At 42.3% G+C, this 27,250-nt stretch overlaps 3 protein-coding genes across 14 annotated transcripts in view; 1 reads left to right on the top strand and 2 right to left on the bottom strand.

Moving 5' to 3' along the window:
* napepld (N-acyl phosphatidylethanolamine phospholipase D) overlaps window positions 1–26,547 on the top strand; it is a 42,896-nt gene extending 16,349 nt beyond the window's left edge. For all 9 annotated transcript variants that reach the window (XM_055653151.1, XM_055653155.1, XM_055653158.1 and 6 more), the window contains exons 4-5: window positions 1,415–1,529; window positions 25,095–26,547. In XM_055653151.1, the coding sequence (XP_055509126.1) occupies window positions 1,415–1,529; window positions 25,095–25,220 (241 nt within the window). In that variant the 3' untranslated portion in view covers window positions 25,221–26,547. The remainder of the gene's footprint in view (window positions 1–1,414; window positions 1,530–25,094) is intronic.
* Window positions 1–27,250, bottom strand: part of armc10 (armadillo repeat containing 10) — a 48,112-nt gene that overhangs the window by 1,989 nt on the left and 18,873 nt on the right. Inside the window, exons 6-7 of one of the 4 annotated variants that reach the window (XM_055653169.1) lie at window positions 27,132–27,226; window positions 11,541–11,915 (exon numbers count right to left, since the gene is read on the bottom strand). In XM_055653169.1, the coding sequence (XP_055509144.1) occupies window positions 27,155–27,226 (72 nt within the window). In that variant the 3' untranslated portion in view covers window positions 11,541–11,915; window positions 27,132–27,154. Of the gene's footprint in view, window positions 1–11,540; window positions 11,916–24,694; window positions 24,931–26,541; window positions 27,227–27,250 lie in introns of those variants that run through there. The other 3 variants (XM_055653168.1, XM_055653170.1, XM_055653167.1) reach the window with 3 other exon arrangements.
* The window catches only part of pmpcb (peptidase, mitochondrial processing subunit beta), a 69,970-nt gene that overhangs the window by 27,560 nt on the left and 15,160 nt on the right, over window positions 1–27,250 (bottom strand). The window lies entirely within an intron of this gene.

The following is a 27,250-nucleotide window of genomic DNA, read 5'->3' as shown; positions in this document are numbered from 1 at the left end:
GGCAACTTTAATAGCGCATAACAATGTTATTTCACTTTTTTATGAACAACAAATGATGAACAGATACCGTAATACCAGAACCGAACACAGTCAGTTAATGAGAAAAAATATGTACAAATCCAGAATCAACAAATTTATCCCCTGGATAGGCAAAATTGCGTACCCCTGGGGTAAATTTACCCCAGGTTGGGAACCCTTGCTCTACATTCTCAGATGTTCAGCATGTCTCTAGCAAGCATATTTAGATGCACTGTAGGAAGCATCCTATCAGGATGCATGAAAGCTTGGTTTGGCAAAACAGCTCTGCCCAAGACCACAGCAAATTGCAAAGAGTTGTGGATTACTCCAGTCCATCATCCAAATGAGCTTCCTCCCTAATCAAATCCATCTTCACTTTATGTTGCCCTGGGGAAGCAGCCAACATATTCAAGGACCATTTTCACCATTTCCCTCTTCTTTCCTCTCCCATGTGGGCAGAAGATACATAAGCTTGAAAGCATGTACCACCAGATTCAGGAATATCTTCTTCACTGCTGTTATCAGATAACTGAACAGTTGTCCCACAAGCTAAGGAAAACCCTGACATTTTTGAAAGGGAAGAAGAATGGACTTCCGGAGGAGACAGTGTGTTTTATGTCATTCCTACTCGGTTGCAATCATTTTAGGAGATTTTCTTTCTTATGGTCTTGGATTGCGATTCAAGATTATAAATTAAGATCACACTTTAGATGCACAATGCCAAGTTATTGCATTTTTGAGATACTGTTCACTAAAACATTAAGAAGTGTAATATCTGGCTGTGACTAGAATTGATCCTACTGAAATCCACCAAAACCCCAAGCTAAAATCTTGCTTCATCAATGTTTCTTAGGAAATTAATTGTCATCTTTCTGGCATCTTGCTCCATTTACCTTCATAACAACAACCTCTCTTGAAAAAGACTTTATTGTATGAAATGTTGTGACATTTTCAGATATGACAACTACATTTATTCCAACTCGCCGTGTATGTTATTTTGTGGATTGCATTTCTCATGCTTGCTTTGTTATTAATTCTTATTTTGTACTAACTTGCGTTAACTTCAGTTTTCAGTTCATGGCAGAATGAGTCTGATTGAATGTTCCTGGTGTCCTCTTTTTGCCCATTTACTATGATAGAGCTTTTGCAATAACAAATATATTCCAAGCAAAGTAATACCATTTGTGCATGCACTGGCCAAGCTGATTCTGAATCTCTCAGTCACTCATCCTGTTTCTGTTTTGCAATACCTGTTGAATTGATCAAGAGTATGTCTGGCCGGAAGGAGGGTCATAACGTATTGTGTCATTCAAGCACAGAAACATGCACCTTCTGCTCCTCTCAGACTTGTGGCTCATGGTTTGTTTACCAGTCAATTTCTTGGTCTCTACTCTAGATGGTTTATGAAGTATAACCACGTGAATCCAGAAGAGGCTGTGAGGATCCACATAGATGTTCAGTCAAAGAGGTCTATAGGAATACATTGGGGAACATTTGCTTTAGCCAATGAGGTAAGTAGTTTATAGCTCAAAGTTTCTTTTGTAGGCTTCTAAAGTTGAAACTTAATTTTCACGTTTGGTATTCATGTACTTTGATTTTAATGTTATTTACCTGCACAGATGGGAAGTATAACTAGCAACCTATGAGGTCTTGTCCAACCAATTAAATGTGAACCTGGGTCAGTGTACATCAATGGACTGACCCCAGTGTACATAGACCGATAGCCATGAAGTGCATCACAGCTGAATCCTGCCTGGTCCTTATCGTTATGAAAGGGGTTACTCACTAAATGGTTTATTGGGTACTATTGGATGACAGCTAGTTTCAACTGGGATCCCGGTGAAAGTGGGTAAATGTTGGCCACAAGTCAATGAGGGAAAGTGAAATTTGACGACTTCTGCATATGCAGCATATTTTTAAATATTCATGCACAGCAAGTCAATATCATGGAGAAGTTATTTATTATCTATCTATATTATTATTAAAACTCATCTTGACCACTTCAAAGGTCAACGGTATTTTATTAGTCACATTCACATACACCCAGGTGTAGTGAAGTGAAATGCTTTTTGCCATTTTGCAGCACACAAAAAAAGAATACAGACATAACACCAATGAGAGTCTTAAACACATAGAACATCCCCCCACAATGGCTCCCACCATGAGGGAAGGCACAAAGTCCAGTCCCCAACCCCAGTTCACCCATAGTCGGGCCCATTGAGGCCTCCACAGTTGCCTCTACGGAGGCCCGATGTTCCAGGCCGTTCTCGCCGGGTGATGTTGCTCCGGCGTCGGGAGAGTCCTCCCAGCGGCCTGGGAACCCTGGAACGGCCGCTTCCGCACTGGAAGCCGCGGCTTCCGAAGCCAACAAGGCCGCGCCAGTTGGAGCTCCACAACTGGCGATCTCATCTAGAGATCCCAGGCTCCCGATGTTAAGTTCAACGCCGCCGCCCGCAGCTGGTTGCTCCACAGTCCCGCAGTTCCGCGATGTTTTACCCGGCGGTCTCAGCTCACCGGAGCTCCAGCGCGGCGACCCAGGCAAGGCATCGCCCGCTCCACGATAGCGCTCCAGCGCTGTGCCGCCGCCGAAGCCGAGGTTCTGGGCGGTCCCCGACAGGAAACGCCGCTCCAGGCCCGCTGGTAGGCCGCGAGGACGGGTCGAAGCTGCAGCTCGCAGAAAAGCTGCCTCTCCGACCAGGTAGGGACCCTGAAAGGTTTCCCCCTTCCCACCCCCCACATAAAAAAAGTCTAGGTCTCCAAACAAAACACTTAACTAACTAAAATAAAAAATAAAAGATGAAGAGACAGACAGCTGCTGGCTGGGCAGCCGTGCTTCCGGTCTGCGTTGTTTTTAAATTTGCGCACAAATGGTACCCTATATTGCCAGGATTACTCCCCACCTTACTCACCCTTCGCCTCTGCTCCAAGCACACCAAGTTTTGTTCCGATCGGTGGAAGATTACAAAAGTTATGACGGTTTAAAGAATCGTGAGATCAGCAGATTGGTCTTCTCGCCTGTCGGTCACCATGAAGGTAACGCCACTTCCGGTACCTGCTGGAGAATAAAGCTCCGGAGGCGGGGCTGTCTCCGTGAGCACCGTCCACAAGCCGCCGAGAATAAAGCTGAAGCAGCGGAATATGGGCTGTGTTAGCGGGCGGGGCGGGCTGTGGGGGGGGGGGGGGGGGGGGGGGGGGGGGGGGGGGCTGTGTACATGGGCGGGGACTGGGAGCACAACAAGCGCTGGGGACTGGAGCAACTGAGTGAGTCTGGAGCCAGGAGTGCGGCCGGGGTCAGGAACCAGTGAGCCCTCCCACATCCCCCCCCACATCCCCCCCCCCCCCCTTCCCACACCCCCCCCCCAACCCCCACACCCCCCCTTTCCCCACACTCCCCCAACACCCACACCCCCTCCCACCTACACCCACAGCCCCCCTACCCCCACACACCCCCTCCCGCATATACTCTCCCTCTGTACCCCCCTGTACACCCCCCCTCCCCCCCGCACACTCCTCACCCCCCCGCACACTCCTCTCCCCTGTACACCCCTCTCCCCCGTACACCCCTCCCCCCACACACTCCTCACCCCCGCGCACACCCCTCTCCCCTACACACCCTCTCCCCCCGCACACTCCTCCTCCCCCGCACACCCCTCTCCCCCTGTACACCCCTCTCTCCCCCGCACACTCCTCACCCCCGCACACCCCTCTCCCCTGTACACACCCCTCTCCCCCGCACACCCCTCTCCCCCGCACACACTCCTCTCCCCTGCACACCCCTCTCCCCCGCACACTCCTCACCCCCGCACACTCCTCTCCCCCGTTTGGAACGGGGGATGGGTCAACCCTGATTCCAGCTGTTATTAAGCTGGCAGGTGGAAGGAAAAATCTCCAATTCTAATTTCGGATCACCAACCACTCTCTTTTGTTGGCAATTTTTCATTCCTCCACTCTCCCCTAAGCACGTTGACTCCATTCTTGAATATAGGCGTTGTGTTGACGTTGACAAAAGGGCTGTATGTTCCGTTGCCATCCCTCACAATCAACCCTTCCAATACTATAACATTTTTAGATGCTGTAAGTGAGCTAAGTACATTGTACATTACTCTGGTTAACATTCTCCTTATTATTGGCCATAATGTGTGTGTAAAGTTTGATCTGTTACAGACTTGCTGAGAAACTCAGTTCTTTTCTCTTGCAGCACTGATTAGCACCTCTTGTTTTTTTAATTGCCTGTTGATGTGATTCTTCATCTCAAGAGTAATAAAAACCATTATCAGGGTCTATAATTAAATTCAGAGATAAAATATATCAGTATTAAAAATGCTTTCTTGTATGTGGAAACATCAACATCATTTGCACCTCGTCTGAGTCCTGATGCCACTGGGTATTTCTTGTAATTACCTGTAAATGAACCACAAGTCCAGGCAAAACTTCCATTGTCTCCCACAAGGTTATTTACACTGTGGATGTTCCAGTTGCCCTATTCACTGATTTGTGGTGGGCCATATTGCTGTTTGAATAGGACTTCACCTTTCCCTACTTTAGCCCAATTTAAAAAAAACTATTCTGTCTCTTCAATATTGTGTGCAAGATCCTTTCCCAAAAAAATATAATCAAAAGCATAACTTCATCCTTCAGGATAAATTAAAATAAATGACATACTAATTTGTTTAAAAATTATACTCTGCAGTTTTTTTCTGCTCAATTTCAAAGAAGGTGTTAGCTGGGATGTGTTTCTGAAGATATTATTCAGAAATGTGCTGCTTGAACACACCTGACCTTTTAGCCAGGGTGCATTTTTACGCACCGGCCTACATGTCCCAGCTACACTAGTCTCACCTGCTTGCGCTTGGTTCATATCCCTCTAAACCTGTCATATCCATGTACCTGTCTAACTGTTGGGATAGCCCCAGCCTCAACTACCTCTTCTGGCAGCTTGTTCCATACACCCACCACCCTTTGTATGAAAAAGTTACCCATCGGATTCCTATTAAATCTTTCCTCCTTCACCTTGAACCTATATCCTCTGGTCCTACTCTGGGCAAGAGATACTGTGCATCTACCCAATCTATTCCTGTCATGATTTTATACACCTCTGTAAGATCACCCCTCATCCTCCAGTGCTCCAAGGAATAGAAACCCAACCTACTCAACCTCTCCCAATAATTCAGTCCTGGCAACATCCTCATAAATCTTCTGTGAACCCTTTCAAGCTTGACAATATATTTTCTGTAATTATGGTGCCCAGAATTGAACACAGTACTCAAAATGCGGTCTCACTAACGTCTTACACAACAACATGACCTCCCAACTTCTATACTCAATTCTCTGACTGATGAAGGCCAATGCGTCAAAAGCCTTTTTGACCACCTTATCTACCTGCGACTTGATCGTCAAGGAACCATGCACTTGCACTCCTAGATCCTTCTGCTCTACAACATTCTTCAGAGACCACCATTCACTGTGTAGGTCCTGCCCTTGTTGGACATCCCAAAATGCAACACCTCACACTTCTCTGTATTAAATTCCATCAACCACTCCTCAGCCCACCTGGCCAATCAATCCTGCTGCAGTTTCACACCCATCTTCACTATCTGCAAAACCACCCACTTTTGTATCATCAGGAAACTGGTTCATCTTGCCCTGTATGTTCTCATCCAAATCATTAATGTAGATGACAAACAGTAACGGGCCCATCACTGAACCCTGAGGCACACCACTAGTCTCAGGCCTACAGTCCGAGAAGCAACCTTCCACCATCACCCTCTGCTTTCTTCAATGAAGCCAATTTGCTATCCATTCAGCTATTTCTCCTTGGATCCCATGTGATCTACCCTTCCAGAGCAGCCTACCATGTGGAACCTTGTTGATGATGTTAGGCAGAGTGCTTTTCTGAAAATATTAGACAAGTTGTGTTTCCTAGAGGTTTTAGCAATGGCGACTTCCTGAAATTATTTGATAGAAGGTAATTGAAGGTAATGCAAAAGGTGTAACTCTTGAAAGTATTAGCTGGCTTCCAATTCATTGAAGTAGTCACCAGGTGTGTTTCGTAAACCTATTAGCCAAGCTGTGTTTGCTGAAGGTACGCTTCACAATTTTCCTTCAGCTATTAGCCAGGTGTGTTTCCAGTAGGTATAGGAACGCCTTTACCATAGCATTTTTGCCTTAAGGTATTAGCCAAGATGTGCTTCCGGAAAGTATTAACCAAGGTAAGATTCCTGGATGTGGCTGAAAGTATTAACCAGATTGTGTCCAGTCAATCTTGATAATATTGGACATAGTAAACTGCCTTAAGGTGCCTGAAGACATTACTTAGGGTTTGTTTCCTGAAAATGTTGGACAGGGCAGAAGATGTTTGAAGCTACCAAAAATATTAACCTGTGTGATTTTCTTTTATCTATCAATCAGAATGCATTTGTTTCCCAAAGTTGTCTGAATGCATTAACTCAACTGCACTTCCTCTGTGTATCTACATATTGTGTTAAGGTATCAGACAAACAATGTTCCTACAGGTATTAACCAGGAGGCACCTCCAGAAAGATATTAGGCAGGATGCATCTTCTAATAATAATAATACATTTTATTTAATGGGCGCCTTTCAGACATCTCAAGGACACCTTACATAGTAATCGGAATAAAAACATATAATCGGAATAAAACAAGTAATAAAGACATCACAGAGACACAAATTAAAAACAGAATTCAATCCAAAAACAGAAAATCAAAAACACAGTGTGAAGAGAGAGCAGCGGCAGCCAAAGCGCGCCAGCGACCACTCTCTCTTCACGGCAGCCATCTTGGACACAGACCTACAGGACTACAATTAGACAAAAAAAAATCATCCCCCCACAGTGGATAGCACTGTGGGGGAAGGCACAATGTCCAGTCCCCACCCCATGTTCACCCCAAAGTCAGGCCTATTGAGGCCACCGCAATTGCCTCTAAAGAGGCCCGATGTCCCTGGCCGTTCTCACCGGTAGGTGGCTTCTGTAGGTGGCTCTGGGTATTTGCTAGGATGTACTTCATGTAGATGTTGGTGAGATATTTTATTTTCTGAAATTATTATTTGGGATGGATTACCTTAATATTATTTGTTCCTTTCCTGAAAATATTATCTCGGGTCTGTTTCCTGAAGCATTGCTCTGGGGGTATTTCCTGAAGGCGTTTGTTCATGTGTGTTTCCAAGGTATTAGCTGAGATGTGCTTGGTGAAGTTAATAACATTGATGTGATGTGTATCTACACAGCGGATCAAGGTATTAGGCAAATAATGTTCCTACAGTTACTAATCAGGGTGAAATTCCACAAAGAATTTAGGCAAAAAACAAAAAAAGCTTTTCACTGTACCTCGGTACACGTGACAATAAACTAAACTACTTTTTAGTTTATTGTCTCACTTTAGTGTGACAAGCTTTAGTTTACTTTATTATCAGAAGCTAAAGATATTAGCTAGGGTGTTTTTCCCGTAAGTATTGCCCAGGTTATGCTTCCTGAAGGCATGAGCCAGAATATGACTGTTCATAGTATTAATTGTGGTGCGTTGTCTGAAGCTATGATCTAGGTTGTATTTCCTAAAAATTGGGTGTGGCTCCGGACGTTTTCAGGCAGAGTGTTTTTCATGAATTTATTGACCATGGTGTAATTCATTAACAATATAGCTAGTATGAACGTCCGGAGGGTTTTAGCTAGGGCGTGTTCTTCGAAGGTGTTAGATGGGGTATGTTATGCAAAGTCAGCTGAAGCTACTCAGCAGGTGTATTTTCTGAAGTTTCCCAAAAGTATTAGCAAAGCTCTATTTCCTGAACATATTAGTCACCGTGCTCTTCCCAAAGTTACTGTTATCCCATGTATATTTATTTAAAATTATCCAGGTAAAATTATCCCGATCACCATACCCAGGTTACATTTACAGGTAAATAATTGGTGACAATGCACAGCGATCCAAGTTCTTTTCTTCCTCCTCTTCTGATTTGAGTCAGTAAAGACAAGTGCAGACCTGTAAATTCAAGTTGGGTCTATTGTCATTTGCATGTGTAATCTTGCTCACAGGAAAATCACAGGCACGTAGACTCAGACAAATACAGTCATAAATTATACATAAATTCTACAAGGCAGTGAAAGGAAAAATATTGTGCAAAAGCCACAACATTAGTGTAAAACACAAATGTGAAACAAATCTATGCTAGTCCAATATGTGTCTGTAGTGTTCTGTTGCCGGGGTAGGATTAGGGTAGGTACACAAAAATGCTGGAGAAACTCAGCAGGTGCAGCAGCACCTATGGAGTGAAGGAAATAGGCAACATTTCTGGCCAAAACCCTTCTTCAGACTGACCGGAGAAGAAAGGAATAAGCAGGAGGAAGAGCCCGAAGGCTGAGGGATGGGATGAGACAGCCCGAGGGCTGAGGAAGGGGAGGAGACAGCAAGGACTAACAAAATTGGAAGAATTCAATGTTCATGCCCCCAGGATGCAGACTCCCCAAGCGGAATATAAGGTGCTGTTCCTCCAATTTCCGGTGTTGCTCGCTCTGGCCATGGAGGAGACCCAGGACAGAGAGGTCGGATACGGAATGGGAGGGGAGTTGAAGTGCTGAGCCACCGGGAGGTCAGGTTGGTTATTGCGGACCGAGCAGAGGTGTTCGGCGAAAGGATTGCCAAGCCTCCGCTTGGTCTCACCGATGTAGATCAGCTGACATCTAGAGCAGCGGATGCAATAGATGAGGTTGGAGGAGATGCAGGTGAACCTCTGTCGCACCTGGAACGACTGCTTGGGTCCTTGAATGGAGTCGAGGGGGGAGGTAAAGGGACAAGTGTTGCATCTCTTGCGGTTGCAATGGAAAGTGCCCGGGGAGGGGGTGGTATGGGAGGGAAGGGAAGAATTGACAAGGGAGTTACGGAGGGAGCGGTCTTTGCGGAAGGCAGACATGGGGGGAGATGGGAAGATGCGGCGAGTGGTGGGGTCACGTTGGAGGTGGCGAAACTGACGGAGGATTACTTGTTGTATGTGACGGCTGGTGGGATGAAAGGTGAGGACTAGGGGGACTCTGCCCTTGTTGCGAGTGGGGGGGATGGGGAGAGAGAGCAGTGTTGCGGGGTATGGAAGAGACCCTGGTGCGAGCCTCATCTATGGTTGAGGAGGGGAAACCCCCCCCCCCCGTTCCATGAAGAATGAGGACATTTCAGATGCCCTGGTGTGGAACGCCTCATCCTGGGAGCAGATGCGGCGTAGACGGAGGAATTGGGAGTAGGGGATGGAGTCCTTACAGGAAGCAGGGTGGGAAGAAGTGTAGTCCAGATAGCCGTGGGAGTCAGTAGGTTTATAGTGGATGTCGGTCAGAAGTCTATCACCTGCGATGGAGATAGTGAGGTCAAGGAATGGTAGGAAAGTGTCGGAAATGGTCCAGGTGTATTTGAGTGCCGGATGGAAGTTAGTGGTGAAGTGGATGAAGTCGGTCAGTTGTGTGTGGGTAGGATTAGGGTAGTGCAGGTCTGTTCAAGTCATCTGGAATGCTGGGAGTTTTATTTAGGAAAGGCCATGGATCTGATTACCTTCTTTCCGTTGTGTTTCTTTGGAAGAGCTGAATGGCATGAATGGACAGAAAGTGCAACTGTGGATAAGTAGCCCGCATACCTGAGTTTCATCTCTCTTGTGTAACTTTCATGTAAAAACAACAGCCAGTGGTAATGCGAGGGGAAGGGTGTAAAGAAATTTAAATTGATCACAGAGTAGTGGTTGGGATGTTGACCATTGAAGTTGGGACGTCATGTTGCAGTTATATAAGACGTTGGCGAGGCCACATTTAGAGTATTGTGTTCAATTTTGGTCGCCATGTTATAGGAAAAATGTTGTCAAGGTGGAAAGGATGCAAAGAAGATTTACGAGGATGTTGCCAGGTCCTGAGCTACAAGGAGTGGTTGTGCAGCCCAGGACTTTATTCCTTGGAGCAGAGGAAGTTGAGGGTATTCTTACAAAGATGTACAAAATAATGAGAGGAATAGATCGGGTAAATGCCCAGAGTAGGGGAATCAAGGACCAGAGGACACAGATTTAAGGCGAGGGGAGAAAGATTTAATAGAAACCTGAGGGATAACCTTTTAATACAAAGTGATGTGTGTATGGAACGAGCTGCCGGAAAAGGTAGTTGAGACACGGTACCGTGGCAACATTTAAGAAACATTTAGATGGGTATGTGGATAGAATAAGTTTGGAAGGATAAGGGCCAAATATGGGCAGATAGGACTAGTGAAGTTGGTGAATGTTGGTCAGCATGGGCAAGTGCTTGCCTATTTATTTCCTGAACTGCATACCTTGTCCCCAGGCAATAATCTAATTTATCCACTTTAATTCTGTATAACACTTGGATAATTTTATTCACATGCAGATTACACCTGTTAGTTTATTGCTTTTGAACATTTTCTCTGGTCAATGAAATCCCAAATACTCATGCATCACGAATTTCAACATTTAAACTTGGAATTATATAAATCAAAACCAAATTAAGGTTGTTAATCTTGGTGGTTCTAACACATCATGTCTGGATTGGGTCCATCTCTTCCCTTTAGCTGACAGGTACAACTTGTCACCATGCTTTGCCACCAGTTTGACAGGTCTCCGGCGATAGGCAATAGATGTAGCCACATCCCAAGCCATCCCCCTACACCAGGCAAATCACACAGAAATGCCTATCTATACAACACCACTCTGCACATTCAGACACTAGCCCAAATTGTAACCATTTGCTTCATTCCAGAGAGAAGGGGCAATCATTTCATGTTGTTATAATGATATATGTGATCAGGATAATGTAGGAAAATTATACATTGTTGAGCACAACAATGGCAAGGAGGTCAATTAAAAACAATAGAAGCGGCCATTAAACCAGAATATTGCAGAACACTTTAATTCAACTGTGTTGATATAAATCCAGCTTCCTCATGTTGTTAACCTCAGTTGAGTCAGGTGCAGCTGATTAAATGATCTTATTTTAATTTGGCTATAGACGAGTTATGCCCGTCGAGTCTATGCTGATTCACGAAGCAGACCTAGCAATTTCTCTAGTAATCGATTCTCTCTCCAATACTCATCAACTTCCCCCTGATTTTCGTGTCCCCATCCATATTAGGGGCAATCTATAGTAAATCTACCAGCAGGCACTTCTTTAGGTTGTGGGAGGAAATGAGAGTACATGCAAAAACCCATGTGGTCAGTGCAAAAACATATGAACTCCACACAAACAGCACCAGGGGTCAGGATCAAGGTCATAGAAGATTAGGAGCTGGTGAACAGAAATGTTTCAGGTAATTGACATTACTTGGAATATTGTTTCTCTCTCCACAGATGCTCCCTGACCTGTTGCATATCTCCAGCATATTTATTACAGATTTCCAACATCTGCAATTCTTTTGGGGTTTTTTTTTGTCAAAAATCTTCTAGCTCCAACAATATGGTGCCCAGGATCATGATAGGTCTGGCTGGCAGTGAAGGTGAGTAAGGAGAACTGTGCAGTGGGGGGGGGGGGGGTTACGGAGTACGGGGCACATAAACAATTAAACCATGATATGAAACGGTGAAGGTTGTTAAGTTGAGAAAAATACATCTCTGTTAGCTGACATGTTTGTAGTAACATTCACAGAACAATTTAAAATGTTTACAGAACACAAACTGTTGGTGTGTTCTATTGAAATGTCCAATCTTTACTGAGTGCCAGAAAGACTTTAATCCTTTCCCCTGGTCTGTCTTGAGTTGAAGTCCAGCTCTAGTTGTCAGCAATTACTCTTTTTTCCAGATGGTGTTGCTGTCTTCACTTCCACTCCTTGTTCAGCTGCCTCCATTGTGCTTTTATTCCTGCTCACTTTAATCAAACAACCCTTTGTCTTATTTCCTCTTGTCTGGGTCCTCTCTTGATAGAGAAATATATAAAAGACAGAAGAAGGCAGAGAGGGATTAGGGGAAATGGATCCCACATGAAAGGGGTTAAAAGTAAAATTGAACATTCTGAACAATTGAGAGCTGCAGCAGCAACTTATTATGTGAGGAATGACGCTGTGAACTGGTCTCTAAAGACAGTGGTGCAGCCTTTCTGTGTGGTGCCTCGCTCTCACCCCCGCTCCTGGGCATCATTCAAACCTACATAAGGCCAGCAGAGCTTTTATTCGAGAGGGAATATTGTTCTTGAAGCAGTCACGTGGTTTCAAACAATTTTCGGTAACTTTCAAGACGGCATACATGTTTGTAATTATCACTGATATATCCTCTGGGTTTAAAGGCATTTTTTTTTTTGTCAGCTAAATGTTTGTTTAGTCAAAAGGAAAATTAGCTAACTTCAAACCAAAATAAAACTAATGATGTTAATAGCTACAGTACATATGGGTTAAGCCATACAGATATAGGCTGTACTCTTATCTTCAGGAACTAAACCATATAGTATTTATTTTTTCAGCCTCTCACATCATTAGTAGGAGGGCAGGACAAACAGTGGTGTATGATTCAGTGGTTTGAAAATGAGGGGTGGCGTGAGAATGTAGGCATGAGATTGTCATATGGTGCATGATTAGAGGAAATTGAGTATTATAAATGAATCTTTACTGATATTTAATTAAGATTTTCCAGGAAAAGGCTCATTTGTGAGGTTTTGCGGTGCCAGCCTAATGTATTTCTGATCTATCGTGTAATTTGCAAATGGGAGGTAAATTTTATCAGGAATAGAAATTCCATAATTTCAGCCCTGATCTGGAACCAAAAAAACATTTAAAGACAATAGTTTCCAAACCCTTGGAAGTTTTTAGATTTAAAAAGACCGTTATCTGTTATTTGCACTTTATCAGTTTATTTATTCATGTGTGTATTTACGTATATAATGGTACTAGACCAAGTGCAGACCCACTGTTCCCCCAAAGTGCGGTTGGGGGGGGGGGGGGGGGGGGGAGGCGGCATGTAGCGTCACACACTAACTACCCCCCTCCCCCCCCCCCCGCACTCACGCTAAGGAGGGGAGGAGAGAGAGAGAGTGGAGGGAAGGGGGTAGGGGTGTGTGGAGGGGAGGGGGGTTTAGGGGAGGGGATGGATGGGAGGAGGGGGGAGAAAAAGAGGGGGAGGGGGGGGAAGGGGAGGGGGGAGGAGAGGGGAGGGAGGGGGAGGAGGGTGGGAGAAGGGGGTAGGGGTGTGGGGAGGTAGGGGGGAGGGAGGGGATGGGATGGGAGGAGAGGGGGGGGAGGAGAGGAGGGGGATGAGAGGGGGGGGAGAGGGGGGGGGGAGAGGAGGAGGGGAGGAGAGGGAGGGAGGGGGGGGAGAGGAGAGGGGAGGGAGGAGGGGGGAAGGAGGGAGAGGGGGGGGAAGGGGGGGGGGGAGGAGGAGAGGGAGAGGGGGGGGAATAGGGGGGGGAGGAAGGGGGGGGAGGGAGGAGAGGGTGGGAGGGGGGGGAGGGGGGGGGGGGGGGGGGGGGGGGGGGGGGGGGGGGGGGGGGGGGGGGGGGGGGGGGGGGGGGGGGAGAGAGAGAGAGTGCCTTTTTACTTCAACCCAAACCCAAACAACCATTTGCAGGCAGTGCTTTTTTACCTCTAAATATTTCCATTTTCAATCCAAATTAAGGGCACTCACAGTGCTGTAGACATTTGTCAGTCATTCAAAGCTCTGATTGAGGCACACCACTTGCAGAGACTGATTGAGGCACACCAGTTCCTGGTTTTATAGTCCCTCCCCCCTGCTGCCAGCGGGGGCAGCAGAGAGAATGGGGAATTTTGTAAAATCATTAATATATCTGTCATATTTCATCGACGGGAAAAATCCTCGGCACACATACGGCGGAGGGGGGCTCTGAGCGAGGTGGCCAAAAATGACGGCCGTAGGTGGCGGCGTACTCTTGGAAATCGCAGCACAGATCGCCAAAACCGGTCAAGAACAGAGTTTTAGTAATATAGATAGATATGGACACACTGATCTGTTTTGTAGTCAATGCTTACTATGTTCTGTTGTGCTGAAGCAAAGCAAGAATTTCATTGTCCTGTTAGGGACACATGACAATAAACTTCGACTTGACTCTTGACATTTTAATAATGTTTACACTTACCCATTACCAACAGTGCTTAATTGACTGTAAATTGTATTGGGACTTCCTGAGATGGAGGAAACCACTATAGAAATAGTTTACATTTCTTCTTTGTCGTCTCCATCCTGTAGATTACTTTCAAATACATTATTTTTTTGCATAGGAATAAAATAAATTGGACATGTTTATCAGCTAACACTGTTGAAAAGTAAATCAAAATGCAAACCCATACATTTAACATACGGCAAGTTTCAGTTTGGCAGTGCAATGATAGAACTTGCACTTAACAGATTTTCTCTCCATTCTTCAGCTATGGTGCGAACCTTTACATTACTTGGAAATTGATTTCAAGTAATCTCTCTCTCTCTTTTTTTTTTCTTTTAAAGTATATATAGATAGATTGTAGTTGTTCGAAAGAGGGGAAATGTGACTTCGGACTTGCCAACCTAAGAGAACAGAAATCTCAGGAAGTGACTTTTAGTTAGTAGAAAGTGCAAGTCCAGCCCTATGTGCTTCAACAGAGGTTGTGACCTGCTGGTAGACTCCATCTGTACGAGATTGACTTTACAATCCACTTTTTACATGCTGCAGTTTAAAATCGCATGTCTGTCAGTTTGTGTAATAAGGGAATCATAATTTTGTTTATTGTATATTCTTATCCATTACCTGCTTATTTGAAATATGTCTATGAATGTCCAACATAATAATCAACGCTTCGAAAATTACCTGTTTGCAAATGTTTAGGTTTCTATTTAAATAGATAGCTCATGGATTTAAAGCCATTTTCAGCTCATATGAAGCTTCTTTTCAGCACAGTAATTGAAATAGTTGGTTTATTTTAATCAGTAGGTAGCCAATCGACTTTAACTCTGTCCCACCCAAAGGAGTAAAAAATTGGCTATGAGGCATCTATTTAATACTTATGACTTGTCTCTATGCCACACCCCCAACGTTAGAAAGCTATAGGGAATGTGTATGTATTTAAATGGAAAAAAAAATGGTTTCCTAAGTTCAGTTTTATTACAATTTGCAAGATCAAATATTTTAGGATAGTGAAGTGACTGTTGTAAGAAATAGTGAGAATACGTTGGCTGAGATTTCAACAACACTTCACTCAAAACTACTTAAATCAAACCAATTGCTGTGTTTAAATTAATTAATCAATTCCACCAAATAACTTGTTTGTCATCCCTTTAATTAAGCTTGCCTAATATCTCCTCGTTATTTCTGGGTATTTTATGATAATATTAATTTTGTTCCTTGTAAAAACTTTCCATTTCCCCCAAACCCACCCAGTTTAACTACTTTTCTCTGGACAAATTCTATATTTAATGCATGTAGTCTTTTCTAACCACACATCTTTTCATCTACTCTTTTATCATACACGCTTAATATAAATATTGAGTTTATTTTGTAAGCCCCTGTTTTCAACCTGCTTCAGTTCATTTATCATTTCCATAGACCTCTGTTATGCTTCTGTATTGACCACAGTAGCATGAGTGAAAGCCATTGGCAACATCACCACTACTGCAGTCGAGAGGTTGGCCTGGAAATTAATTAGAAACTCCTCTCCTCTTGTCTGTAGGTTTTCTCACGCAGTTTATTACTTATGTAACCATTCCAAGTATACTGCCAGTGTAAATCATGCACATCTACGATGAGTTAATTAATTTAGTTTGCGCAGGATTGATGAGTCTTGTATTGTTCAGGGCCCAAAATGTTTGAAGGCAGACATAGAGAGGAGGTTACAAGGTTGAGGAATGCCTGGTGGGAAAGGTGAGCATTTACCAGTCTATATGGGGCCATCCTAAAGTTTTATTGAGAGCTTAATATTGCATTTTTTTGTTTGTGTTGTTAGAATTACATACTGGTAACTTCTGGACTTTATTCGAGTTTAGCAATGGTTTATTGGAGATTTTGATGTTAATTTTATTGCTGTGTAGAGCTAAATGAGAAAAGGTTGGGCAAGCAATTAGTGTAACCTGTGAAATACAAAGAGAAAGTCATTAAAAAATGTTCGGTGATGTTATGCCAAGAAGTAAATTGAGCGCACAAATGAACAAAACAAGGAATTACTATGCTATCCAGTATCAGTGATCAGGGTGGTTTGAGCTGTCTTTTAACACACTCCTTCAAATGTTCTCAGAAGGTCTCTGATAAAGAAACCAGGAATTAAATTTACAGGCTATCTTTTGGTAATTTGAGCATTTAATTGGTTTGGGATAGTTTTTTTTTGGCTCAACATTACTGAACAATTTTCTACGATTTTCCTTTTATACTAATTTTCCTTTTCTCTGGCTGAATATCCATTACACAGCAACTCTAAGTCTTTGAGCCAAATTTGCCAGATCACCTTGTTGTGGATACATTTGTGTGGTTCTAATTTGGTGATTTGTTAACAGGGCTACTTTCTTTTACCGGAAATAGTGCTAACATGACGAACCATTCCCTCCACTAACATTCATATCCGCTTGGCAGAACCTGGCCTTATCCTCAACAACTTCTCTTTGACTTCCTACCATTTTCTGCAGATCGAATGAGTGGCGATTATTTCTTGCATGAGCTCCAGCTGCGGCTGTCTGTGTTGGCAATGTATCACAATTCTGCCACATCTAGCCCCCTTGCTAAATTGATGCCTGCGTTGGTGGTGTCTCCTGCACCAATATTGAACACACAGATGTTACCGCATCTAGAGGGAATTAACTATAAGGAGAGAATGGATAGGTTGGAGGGAGTTTTTTTCTCTGGAACAAAGGAGGCTGATGGGTGACCATATGGAGGTATATAAAATCACGAGGTGCATGAATATGGTGGTCACAGTCTTTTTTCTGGGATATGGGAATCTAAATTTAGGGGCTAGATTTTAGATGAGAGGGAAAAATTTAAAGGGGACCTGAGAGACCACAGGCTGGTGAAACAAGCTGCCGGTTAGAGAAATGTAGGCAAATGGGACTAGCTCAGAGTGGCAAAATGGACAAGTTGGGATGAAGGGCCTGTTTCTCTGCTAGATAACTTTATGAATTTATATTGTACAATGTTGTATTTACCATAAAATTAAGTCTTTCTGTTGAATTAAAGATTTTAAAATATAATGATTTTATCTGATGCTGAATAATTGGAGTGCTTTAAACTCGGGCATTAACTCGCAGTGCTGGATTTACAGCATTGTAGTGCCACTTTCTTTACAAATTTTCTCATGAATTATGAGCCATGTTGTTAGCATGAATCAAACACCATATAAATTGAATGGGGCTGATGGGCTCATTAGCTACTGTGAATTTCCCAAAGGATATTAGGTGATAGGAGAATCAGATGGGAGGTAATGAACACGCGAGAAAGAAAAGCGTTATAGGAATAAAAGGGGATGGTGTACAATTGACAGGATAGCCCCGAGAGCTAGCATAGATTCTGTGGGCAGTGACCTGCCGTGTTGTGAGAAAATATGTTTATTTTCTCACTATTTCTCTTTCCCTTATTTCTTTTGATTCCTTCCAATTTTTTGATGGATCAATGTTGGGTTCAGAGAGGAAACATTTAAATTTGTATTAAGAGAATTTATTGAGATAAATTCTGCCATTGAAATCACTTTTGGATAGGCATATGTATATGCAGGGAATGAAGGGATACGGATTATGTGCCGGCAGATGGTCTTGCCATCATGTTCGGCACAGATATTGTTGGCCTGTTAACCCTAATCCTACCTGAGAAACAGAACAGTATAAAACTCAATTTACACTACCATGGACTTGGTTTCTAATTGTGTTTTTGCACTAACGTCGTTTTAAAAAAAAATATATATTTTTGCTATTTTAGACAATTTATGTATAATTTTTGGATTTGTATGTTATCCGAGTCCATATGTCTGCAATATTTGCATTGTACCCTGTACCTAATTGTACTGCATATGACAATAAATAGTTGACTTGAAAATTAAAAGACTTGACTTATACTGGAGGAAATGAGATGGTGAATAGGTTGCCTGTCAAGTAGGCTGCCTTGTCCTGATTCATGGCAAAAGTAAATAATTTTATGACATTCCTGACGTGCCTTTTAAATGGAGGAAAGATTCTGAGATCTCAGAGGATGAGTTATTAAGTGTATTTATGTGGCTGATCTGAACAAGCTGACCTCTGGGCTATTGATAATGGTAAACTAGAACAAAATAATGTCATTGAATATCATGGACAGAAGACTAGATACTCTCTTGTTGGACATGGTTAATGCCTGGCACTTTGGTGACACAAATGCGTTGGTATTCTCTAGGTCGGTATATGGCCTGCTTCATTTTTCTAAGGAATTATGATTATATTGTGTCATCAGTGAACATTCTCACTAATGAAAGGATAGTTATTGATAAATTGGGAAATTGTCCTGAGGAACTCCTATGCCACCGATCTCCACCAGCTTTCATTGTGTGAAGTATGACTAGCCATTGGCATGTTTTCCTTCTTGCCCATTAACTTCAGCTTAATCTCCTTGATGTCACATCATCTAATGGTACATTGGTCAAAGGCTGTCTCTCTCAACCTTATCTTTGGAATTCAGCTTTCTGGTCCTTGGGCTGTGATGAAATCTGGAGCCATGTCGTTCTGGTAAAACACAAACTAGGCATTTTACACTTTGTTGATTGAGTAGAGTGATTGGGTAATTAATTTGCTGGATTTGATTTATCCTGTTTTGAATGGACATATCTAGGCAATTTCCCCAGTTAGATGGATACCAGTGTTGTATTGATTATGGAACTGCTTTATTAGGGGCCTATGTGAAGCTCAGTTGGGATTTTGGCTGCAGCTGAGACCTTTGCTGTACCCAGTGCTCAGTGATTTCCTTAAATCACATGGGCACATTGAATTAGCTAGAGACTGGCTTCTGAGATTTTTTTGTTTAGTTTTGAGATACAATGCGGAAACAGGCCCTTCAGCCTACCGAGTCCATGCCAACCAGTATGTCTTTGGAATGTGGGAGGAAGCAGGAGCCCCCGGGGAAAGCCCACGTTGCCTCAAGGAGAACGTACAAACTCTATTCAGACTGCAACAGTGGTCAGGATTAAACCCAGGTCTCTGGCGCTGTAAGGCAGCAACTCTACCGCTGCGCCTCTATGCTGCCCCGGTGGGGCTCTTAGGAGGAAGCCTAGATGAAGTGGCCAAGACACAAAAGACTGCAGATTCTCGACTTTAGAACCAACTACCGGAGAAACTCTGGGTCAGGCAGCAGCTATGGAGAGGGCAATTGAGTTTCTGGTGAGGTGGGAAAGGGATGGTAACAATGGGGGCTGCCATCTTGATTCATAACAGTAACATAAACTGCAGCATATAATTGCTACAGTAGTCCAGTATGCAAGTCTGTAGCATTATTGAGGATGGGATACTTTTGGAGCCTCTTTCTTCTCATGTCATTGTTAAATTGTCCATCGTAATAGTTGTGACAGGAATGACTGCAGACCTTTGATCTTATCCATTGATTGTGGGATCACTTGGCTTTGGCTATTGCCCTACAAAACATTATGCACCATAACATTTTTTTAATATAGTTCTGACTAGATGTAGCGCAGTAAATTAATACATATGGAAACTATGCTGTTTAAAAAAAAACAGGGCACGTGAATGTTATGGAATTTGACTCTGGACCTAATTTATGGTTATTACTACTTCATAAATAGCAATTTAAAGCTGTCTCTGGTTTATGCCTTAAAATAATCTTCTGGGTGTCTATAATTTACTCGCATTCAATAGGTTGTAATTAGGCAATTTGAACTACATGTGAATCTATCGAGGGTTTATTTTGGGCTGAAACTAAAAGTTAATGGCAATATTTACCCGTAATCAGGCAAAAAAAAAAAGTGACAGCAAGCTTTGGAAATTGCAAGAGGCTTATATGACAACATTGCTGTGTTGTAGATCTGTTTCAGGTGAGTGGGCATTGGAAGAGTTACTGCGAAAAAAAAGTGTTACATATCATTGCCTTAAATGAAGTTCCAAAGGTGACCTTGTAACAACCGTGGACACTTACAAAGTAGTAAGCACATGGGAAAACCTGGGACCAGACACTGGTCGGATTGTCATTTTGTTTCAGTCAGATTTTTGCGTAGTTTAGGTAGGTAGCGGGCGGCTTGAAAATATAGACAGCTGCCTCCTTGACGGAGATGGGAGAATAGTCTATAAATGAAGTTTGGAGGCATGTTTCTGGTGAACAGTTACATATAAATTTAATTCTTAGTCCCCTACCTACCTGGTCGGCGACGACTCCCAACCCCCTCAGGGTAGCTCCTAAGGCCGCGGGCGGCGCCGGTGGACACCCCACAATGCTACAACTACCCAAGGGTTGTTTACAGCTCCAGCTTCCTCCTCTGGTGTCCCGCTTTTATGTGGAGTCGGCGGCATGCAGCCTGGGATACACAGCGGGGAGCTACAATGCCTTTCTGTCCAAATGCGGCAAGCTCCGGAGCGCTGTGGCCACTAGACACACAACATTGGCGGAGCGTATATTGGAGCCTCAAAGTGGGTAAGTAAATAGTGAAATCGGGCGGCGCCGGTTGGGCTCCGACCCCGGCAAACTCTATGGAAACTCCAAAAAGCGATTGCTATAAATGTTGTGTGCTTGGTGCGGCCACAGACTTGGCTTGCCGCACGGTTGGCTGAAGGAGGTGTTTCCATGCTGTTGATTCCGTGACACACAGCATTTTTACCCAGGCACCAGAGTGGTAATCCAGAATTATTTTGAAAACCCTCGGGTGAAATATGTTTTTGACATAAGCAAAATATTCCCATCTATCTATGCCTTTTAGGACTTTCAAAACTTGCTATCAATTTTCACCTTTTCTTCTTCAAACTTTTTCTCCTTCTGGACCTTTAACTCATTATTTGGTGTCTATAACACCAATATTTTCCATGTTCTTTTTAAAGCATTTGAGTGTCCCTCTGAGTAATTGAAATATTAAACTTTTTAACTAATCAGTAGTGTGTGAATTAGATACAAGTACTTCATAGAGCCAACTATTAGATAGACACAAAAAGCTGGAGTAACTCAGCGGGTCAGACAGCATCTCTGGAGAAAAGGAACAGGTGATGTTTCGGGTTGAGACCCTTCTTCAGACTGAGAGTCAGGGGAAATGGAAGCGAGAGAATATAGATGGTGATGTAGAGAGATTTAGAACAAATAGAAACATAGAAAATAGGTGTAGGAGTAGGCCATTCGGTCCTTCGAGCCTGCACCGCCATTCAATATGATCATGGCTGATCATCCAACTCAGTATCCTGTACCTGCCTTTTCTCCATACCCCCCTGATCCCTCTAACTTCCTCTTAAATATAGCCAATGAACTGGCCTCAACTACCTTCTGTGGCAGAGAATTCCAGAGATTCACCACTCTATGTGTGAAAAATGTTTTCCTCATCTCGGTCCTAAAAGATTTCCCCCTTATCCTTAAACTGTGATCCCTTGTTATGGACTTCCCTAACATCGGGAACAATCTTCCTGCGTCTAGCTTGTCCAGCCCCTTAAGAATTTTGTAAGTTTCTATAAGATCCCCCCTCAATCTTCTAAATTCTAGCGAATACAAACCGAGACTATCCAGTTTTTCTTCATATGAAAGTCCTGACATCCCAGGAATCAGTCTGGTGAACCTTCTCTGTACTCCCTCTATGGCAAGAATGTCTTTCCTCAGATTAGGAGACCAAAACTGTACGCAATACTCCAGGTGTGGTCTCACCAAGACCCTGTACAACTGCAGTAGAACCTCCCTGCTCCTATACTCAAATCCTTTTGCTATGAAAAAAAGTAACGATGATAAAGGAAACCGTCCATTGTTAGCTGTGTGCCAGGTGAGAACAAGTACAGACAATGAGATTCAACCAGACAACTTTGAAGCCGGTACGACTTGGCGGGGAAGGGGGGGGGGGGGGGGGGGGGGGGGGGAAATGCAAAGGTTATTTGAAGTTATAGAAGTCAACATTCATACCACTGGGTTGTAAGCTGCCCAAGCAAAATATGAGGTGGTGTTCCTCTAATTTGCATCTGGACTCTCTCTAACAATGGAGGAGGCCTAGGAGAGAAAGGTCAATGTGGGAAGGGGAATCAAAGTATTTGGCAACCAAGAGTTCAGGTAGGTCCAGATGGACTGAGCGAAGGTGTTCAGCTAAACGATTGCTCAGTCTACGTTTGGTTTCACCGATGTATAAGAGTCCACACCTTGAACAACGGATATAGTAGATGAGATTGGAGGAGGTGCGTTTGAACCTATGCCTGACCTGAAAGGACTGTTGTGGTCCCTGGACAAAGTTGAGGAAGAAAAGGGACTGGTGGTGGATTTCCAGCAGTTGCAAGGGAAGGTACCTGGGGAGGGGGTGGTTTGGGTGGGGAGGGGTGAGTTAACCAGGGTGTTGCAGAGGGAATGGTCTCTGCGGAAGGTGGAAAGGGGTGGAGATAGGAACATGTGACTAGTTGTGGGATCCCGTTGGAGGTGGTGAAAATGTTGGAGGATTATGTGTTGTATGGGATGGCTGATGAAAGATAAGGACTAGGGGAACTCTGTCCATGTTGTGACTAGAAGGAGGGGGAGCAAGAGTGGAGCTGTGGGGTTCCGAGGAGACACTTGTGAGAGCCTCATCCATAATGGAAGAGGGGAACCTGAGTTCCCTAAAGAATGAGGACATCTTGGATGTCCTGGTATGGAACACCTCATCTTGGGAGCAGATGCGGATGAGATGCAGGAATTGGGAGTTGGGGATAGAGTCTTTGCAGGAAGCAGGGTGGGAAGAAGCGTAGTCTAGTGGGAGTCAGGTTTATGATAGACGTCATAGCATAGCAAACTGTTGCAGGATTTTGTGTATTTCAGATGCAATCGATTGGTGCTGTATTTTGACCCAATCTGCAATTAAGGACCCACAAGCATTGTTAAATATACATATTTAAAAACAAAATAAAAATCACCAAATAACCCTGTCTCCCCCCCACCCACCTTAAATTATTTTGATGCACTAAAATGCAACCTGCCACACTCCCTAGCAGCAACTGCCTATAGAGACTGCAGCAGCTATCTTCAACTTAAGGGTTTTAGAATTAAAATACTCTCTCAATAGCAGCTACAGCAACTACATGGGCCCTAAGTTATATACCTATTCCACTTCTGAGAACTCTAGGCAAACCACATGTTTTTTCCCCACATCAGTGCCGATCTGCAAGTGCAGAAGTGATTGGCAAGAGAAACTTTGGTGCCAATTGGGATGTGGACAGAAGTATCTATCCTGTAGCCATGCCGCATTTCATACTATAATGATGTGAAACACCCCTGGGTGTATGGAGCAACTGAAAATGTGTTTTTTAATACATTAAAAGAGGACTTGCTATTAATAATAATGTGATAGATTTCTACAAGCCCATCCAATTATTCACCCACAAAACCAAATTTCATAAAAATGTAATTAAATAGGATTGGTAACTAGAACTATTATCAGAATATAATCATCCCATATTGTTGAATAGTATCCATGTGTTAGACTATAGAGCTACTCCCATTGTATAGTTCTGTATAAACTTACTATCATCCTGTTACCATCTTTTATGTTCACCCAGGCTAGCACTAATTAAACTAATGGAACATCTAATGAATTAACTTCATTCAGTAGTTAATGAATACCAGTTTTCATTTCTGTAACGTATCTTGATAAATTCTTTAAACATATATGGAAGATTTCCATAAGTCGCATCTTCCTTAACTCGGGAAGCCCCTGAGTATTGAAGGCCACTGTGTTAAATGGTGGTGCAGAGAAGGTTGACCAGAATGATGCCTGGATTAGAGGGTGTCAGCTACAGGGAGAGGTTAGATAGATTTGCAGGAAAGTTTAAAGGGGATGTGCGGGGCAAGATTTTTGTACAGAGTAGTGGAGGCCAGGAATGCAATGCTAGGGGTGATGGTGGAGGCAGATATGATAGTGGCGTTTACGAGGCCGTCCGATAGGCACAGGGAATAGAGAGATATGGATTATGTTAGACAGATGAGCTGTTTAACTTGGCTGCATTGTTGGCCGAAGGGCTCGTTCCTTTTGAACTGTTCTGTGTTCTTAAATCTGATTAATATCATGAATGGAATTTCCAAAGGGACTCTCCCAATGTATATTTTAGGAGAAAGAGGGCTGTGGCAGCACCGCTTATAGACACTCAATTTTTACACTCCATCAAACGCTCATCATGTGTTAACCTACTAATTCCTGGGATCATTCTTGTAAACCTCCTTTGGACTCTCTCCAGAACCAGCACATCCTTCCTCAGATATGGTGCCTAAAATTGCTCTCAATATTCCAAATGCAGCCTGACCTTATAGAGCCTCAGCATTACATCCCTGTTTTTGTATACAAGCCCTCTCGAAATAAATGCAAGCATTGAGTTTGTGTTGTCCTTGTTTGCTCGTCGTTAATCATTCCAGAGGAAAGGTAGGTGTTTTTCTTTATAATATTTAAGATTATCAAATGTATTTTCAAGTTCCTGAGGTCTAGCCAGCTAGAAGTTTTGCAACACTGAATGTACTGGTTGCTAAAATTGTGAAATGTTTTGTATTGTGAAAATAGCACTCGGGATTGATGGAATATTTTTTGGAAGCTGTATTTAGTGACTTCAAATAATTCTAACAAAGCAAAAACACAATGTGTAAAACCATAATAATTTATTGCATGCCCAAAAGCAAAAATTGGTATCGGAGTGTGAAAACTGGTTACTTTCATACCGGGAATAAAATCTGTAAGCTAATGTCTCCAGGTTTTACCCTAAGAACATACTCTCATTTGTCACAGGAATGCTGCTGCAAATCCCTTCAAGGCTCACAAATTCGGTAATAAAATAAAACCCAATAATGGCAGTTCCTAAACAGGACAAGTCAGCTGAGAAAAAACAAAATTGTACAGATATGCTTGTAACTTTAAATGAGGCTGCCTTATTATTAATGCAGTATTTTATTATACTAAAAGGATAAAGTATATATATTTTAAAATTTTAAAACAGTAATATGAATACTTAAATCCTTAAATAATTGTTTCTATTCCAGTACTACTTAGAACCACGAAGAAAACTTGAAGAAGCTCGAGAAAGATATGGATTGAAATCGGAGGATTTCTTTGTTTTGAATCATGGAGAATCAACAAATTTGATTGAGAACAAAGGTTTTCAATGATAAACAAACAATGTGTGGTTGTTTCACACAACAGGTTGTATCTGATACATCTGACGCTCATTGTCTTTAATTTTGGGTTGAAGTACTATTAGTTTATTAAATGTTACATTTTATTTATCCTACTAAATGTGCTCTAAATATAAACATTGCATACACTTGCTTTCTCCCCACTCGCATTAAATCATCAGTTAAAGCTTTGAACATCAGAAACTGTTTCTACACAAGTAAAAACATAATTACATAATTAAAACCGTTATTTTCAGTTTTGTGTTAGTTAATCTAAGCCCGTATAATGTTTATTTTATCAAATAGCCATCACATAGCATTTTATTGATAGGAGCTTTATGAATTTTGCAAGTGTTAGTTGCCTTAAGAGAATCTGTGGTTGTCCTCAATTCCAGAAATACTGCACCTGATACTTGCACGTTTGCCAAAATAATTCAAGATTGCACAGTTAAATGTGTATTTTGAGTATGTTAAAAATACATAAACATTACAGTAATTAAATACTGTATATAAGCAGTTATCTCAATGCAACTTGTGTTGTGACCTTGATTTTTAAATGGAAGGTTGACCTTAAGCCATGTGCCTTTTGAATCAACACCACGGCTGCACTGGTGCCTGGTGGTGCACAAAGATATCAGTGTTTCTTTCCAGAGTGAATGGGCCTATGGGCCTGAACTATGAGATTAGTTTGTATTGTGAAGCTAAAATATGTTACAGAACCAGAGTAGAATCCAGGATTGAAGGCAGAAATAACATTTCTGGTGTTTGTAATCTCCTACGCAACTGTTTCAAATATACTTTGCTGTAATGGTGACTTTCTCATTTATTAATTAACCCTCTACTTTGCGTTCCTGGCTATTTTACAAATAACAGTTCTCCACTCAGGAAATATTTTATTTTAGGAAGCACAAGAGATTGCAGATGCTAGTAACTGGAACAAAAAATAAACTGATACAGAGAAACATTGACTATTCCTCACTTCCACAGATACTGCCTCGCTACTGAGTTCCTCTAGCAATTTGTTTTTTTGTTAGGGGATATTTGAACTGTTTCCAATCAACTCTAGAGGTGCGCAGGTCACTTTAAAAATAGTAGTACCTACACCTTGGATTTATTTTCCTATGTAAAAATCTATTGCCTTTGTTGATTAAATCTGTGCATCGGTACTCATGTGGAGCCTACTTCAGTTTTCATAAATATTGGATAGAAATGTAAAATGTTAATACATGTAAATATGTGATAAAATGTAAGATTTAGAAAAATAAGTCAATCTCCCAGATGCATTGTTCAGGTAAAAATTAAAAGTTATCTCTGATTCTGATTACAATTTATTTCTTTACATGAGTACAAAGTGGCTAGATTTCTATTGGAGTTCCTTCTGCCGTCTTCAACAGAACAATAGGCAATCAAGAAGAAAAACATTACTATTAATCAATGCAGAAGAAACATAAATCTACAATAGCAATAATTGCTGCTTGTTCAAATGAAAAAAAATAGTGTCCACATAATGCAAGTTAAGTTTTTAAAACAAAATAATCTGCTGTTCCATTGACATTGGTATCCCAATCTAAATGCAGCTGGTCTCCGTTCATGTATATCCCAATTGTGTGTACCCTCCCAATGGTATCTGATGTCAAAATATGTAAATATTTACCATTTCTATTTCCTTCCTCCAGTCTTTCCCTGGAGAGAATGATTAAAACTGTTATCTATTTTTGGGTAACTATATGGGGAAGTGTTTTTAACTTGCATATCTTTTCAAGTTACAATTTATCCACTTTTCAAACATTCCATACAAATAGAAATATCACAACTTAAGTATTCAAATAGAGGCAGCAGTATCACATCACATCAATTTACAGTGATTTTTCAAAATACTTCAGAAATGCTGGCTAGCCATCATACCTTTTTTAGACTGGATTATGTTCTCAACACTCTTTTTGGACTAATGCCCAAGGTAAGATTGATTTAGAAGATTTAATTACCATCTCGACAGATACCTGTAGCACAATTACAGCAAAATC

This window comes from Leucoraja erinacea, chromosome 22 (assembly GCF_028641065.1).
Source record: "Leucoraja erinacea ecotype New England chromosome 22, Leri_hhj_1, whole genome shotgun sequence".
NCBI classification, from domain to species: Eukaryota; Metazoa; Chordata; class Chondrichthyes; order Rajiformes; family Rajidae; genus Leucoraja; species Leucoraja erinaceus.
Note: the sequence above shows the minus strand (reverse complement) of the source record. Positions and strands in the feature narration are given on the sequence as shown.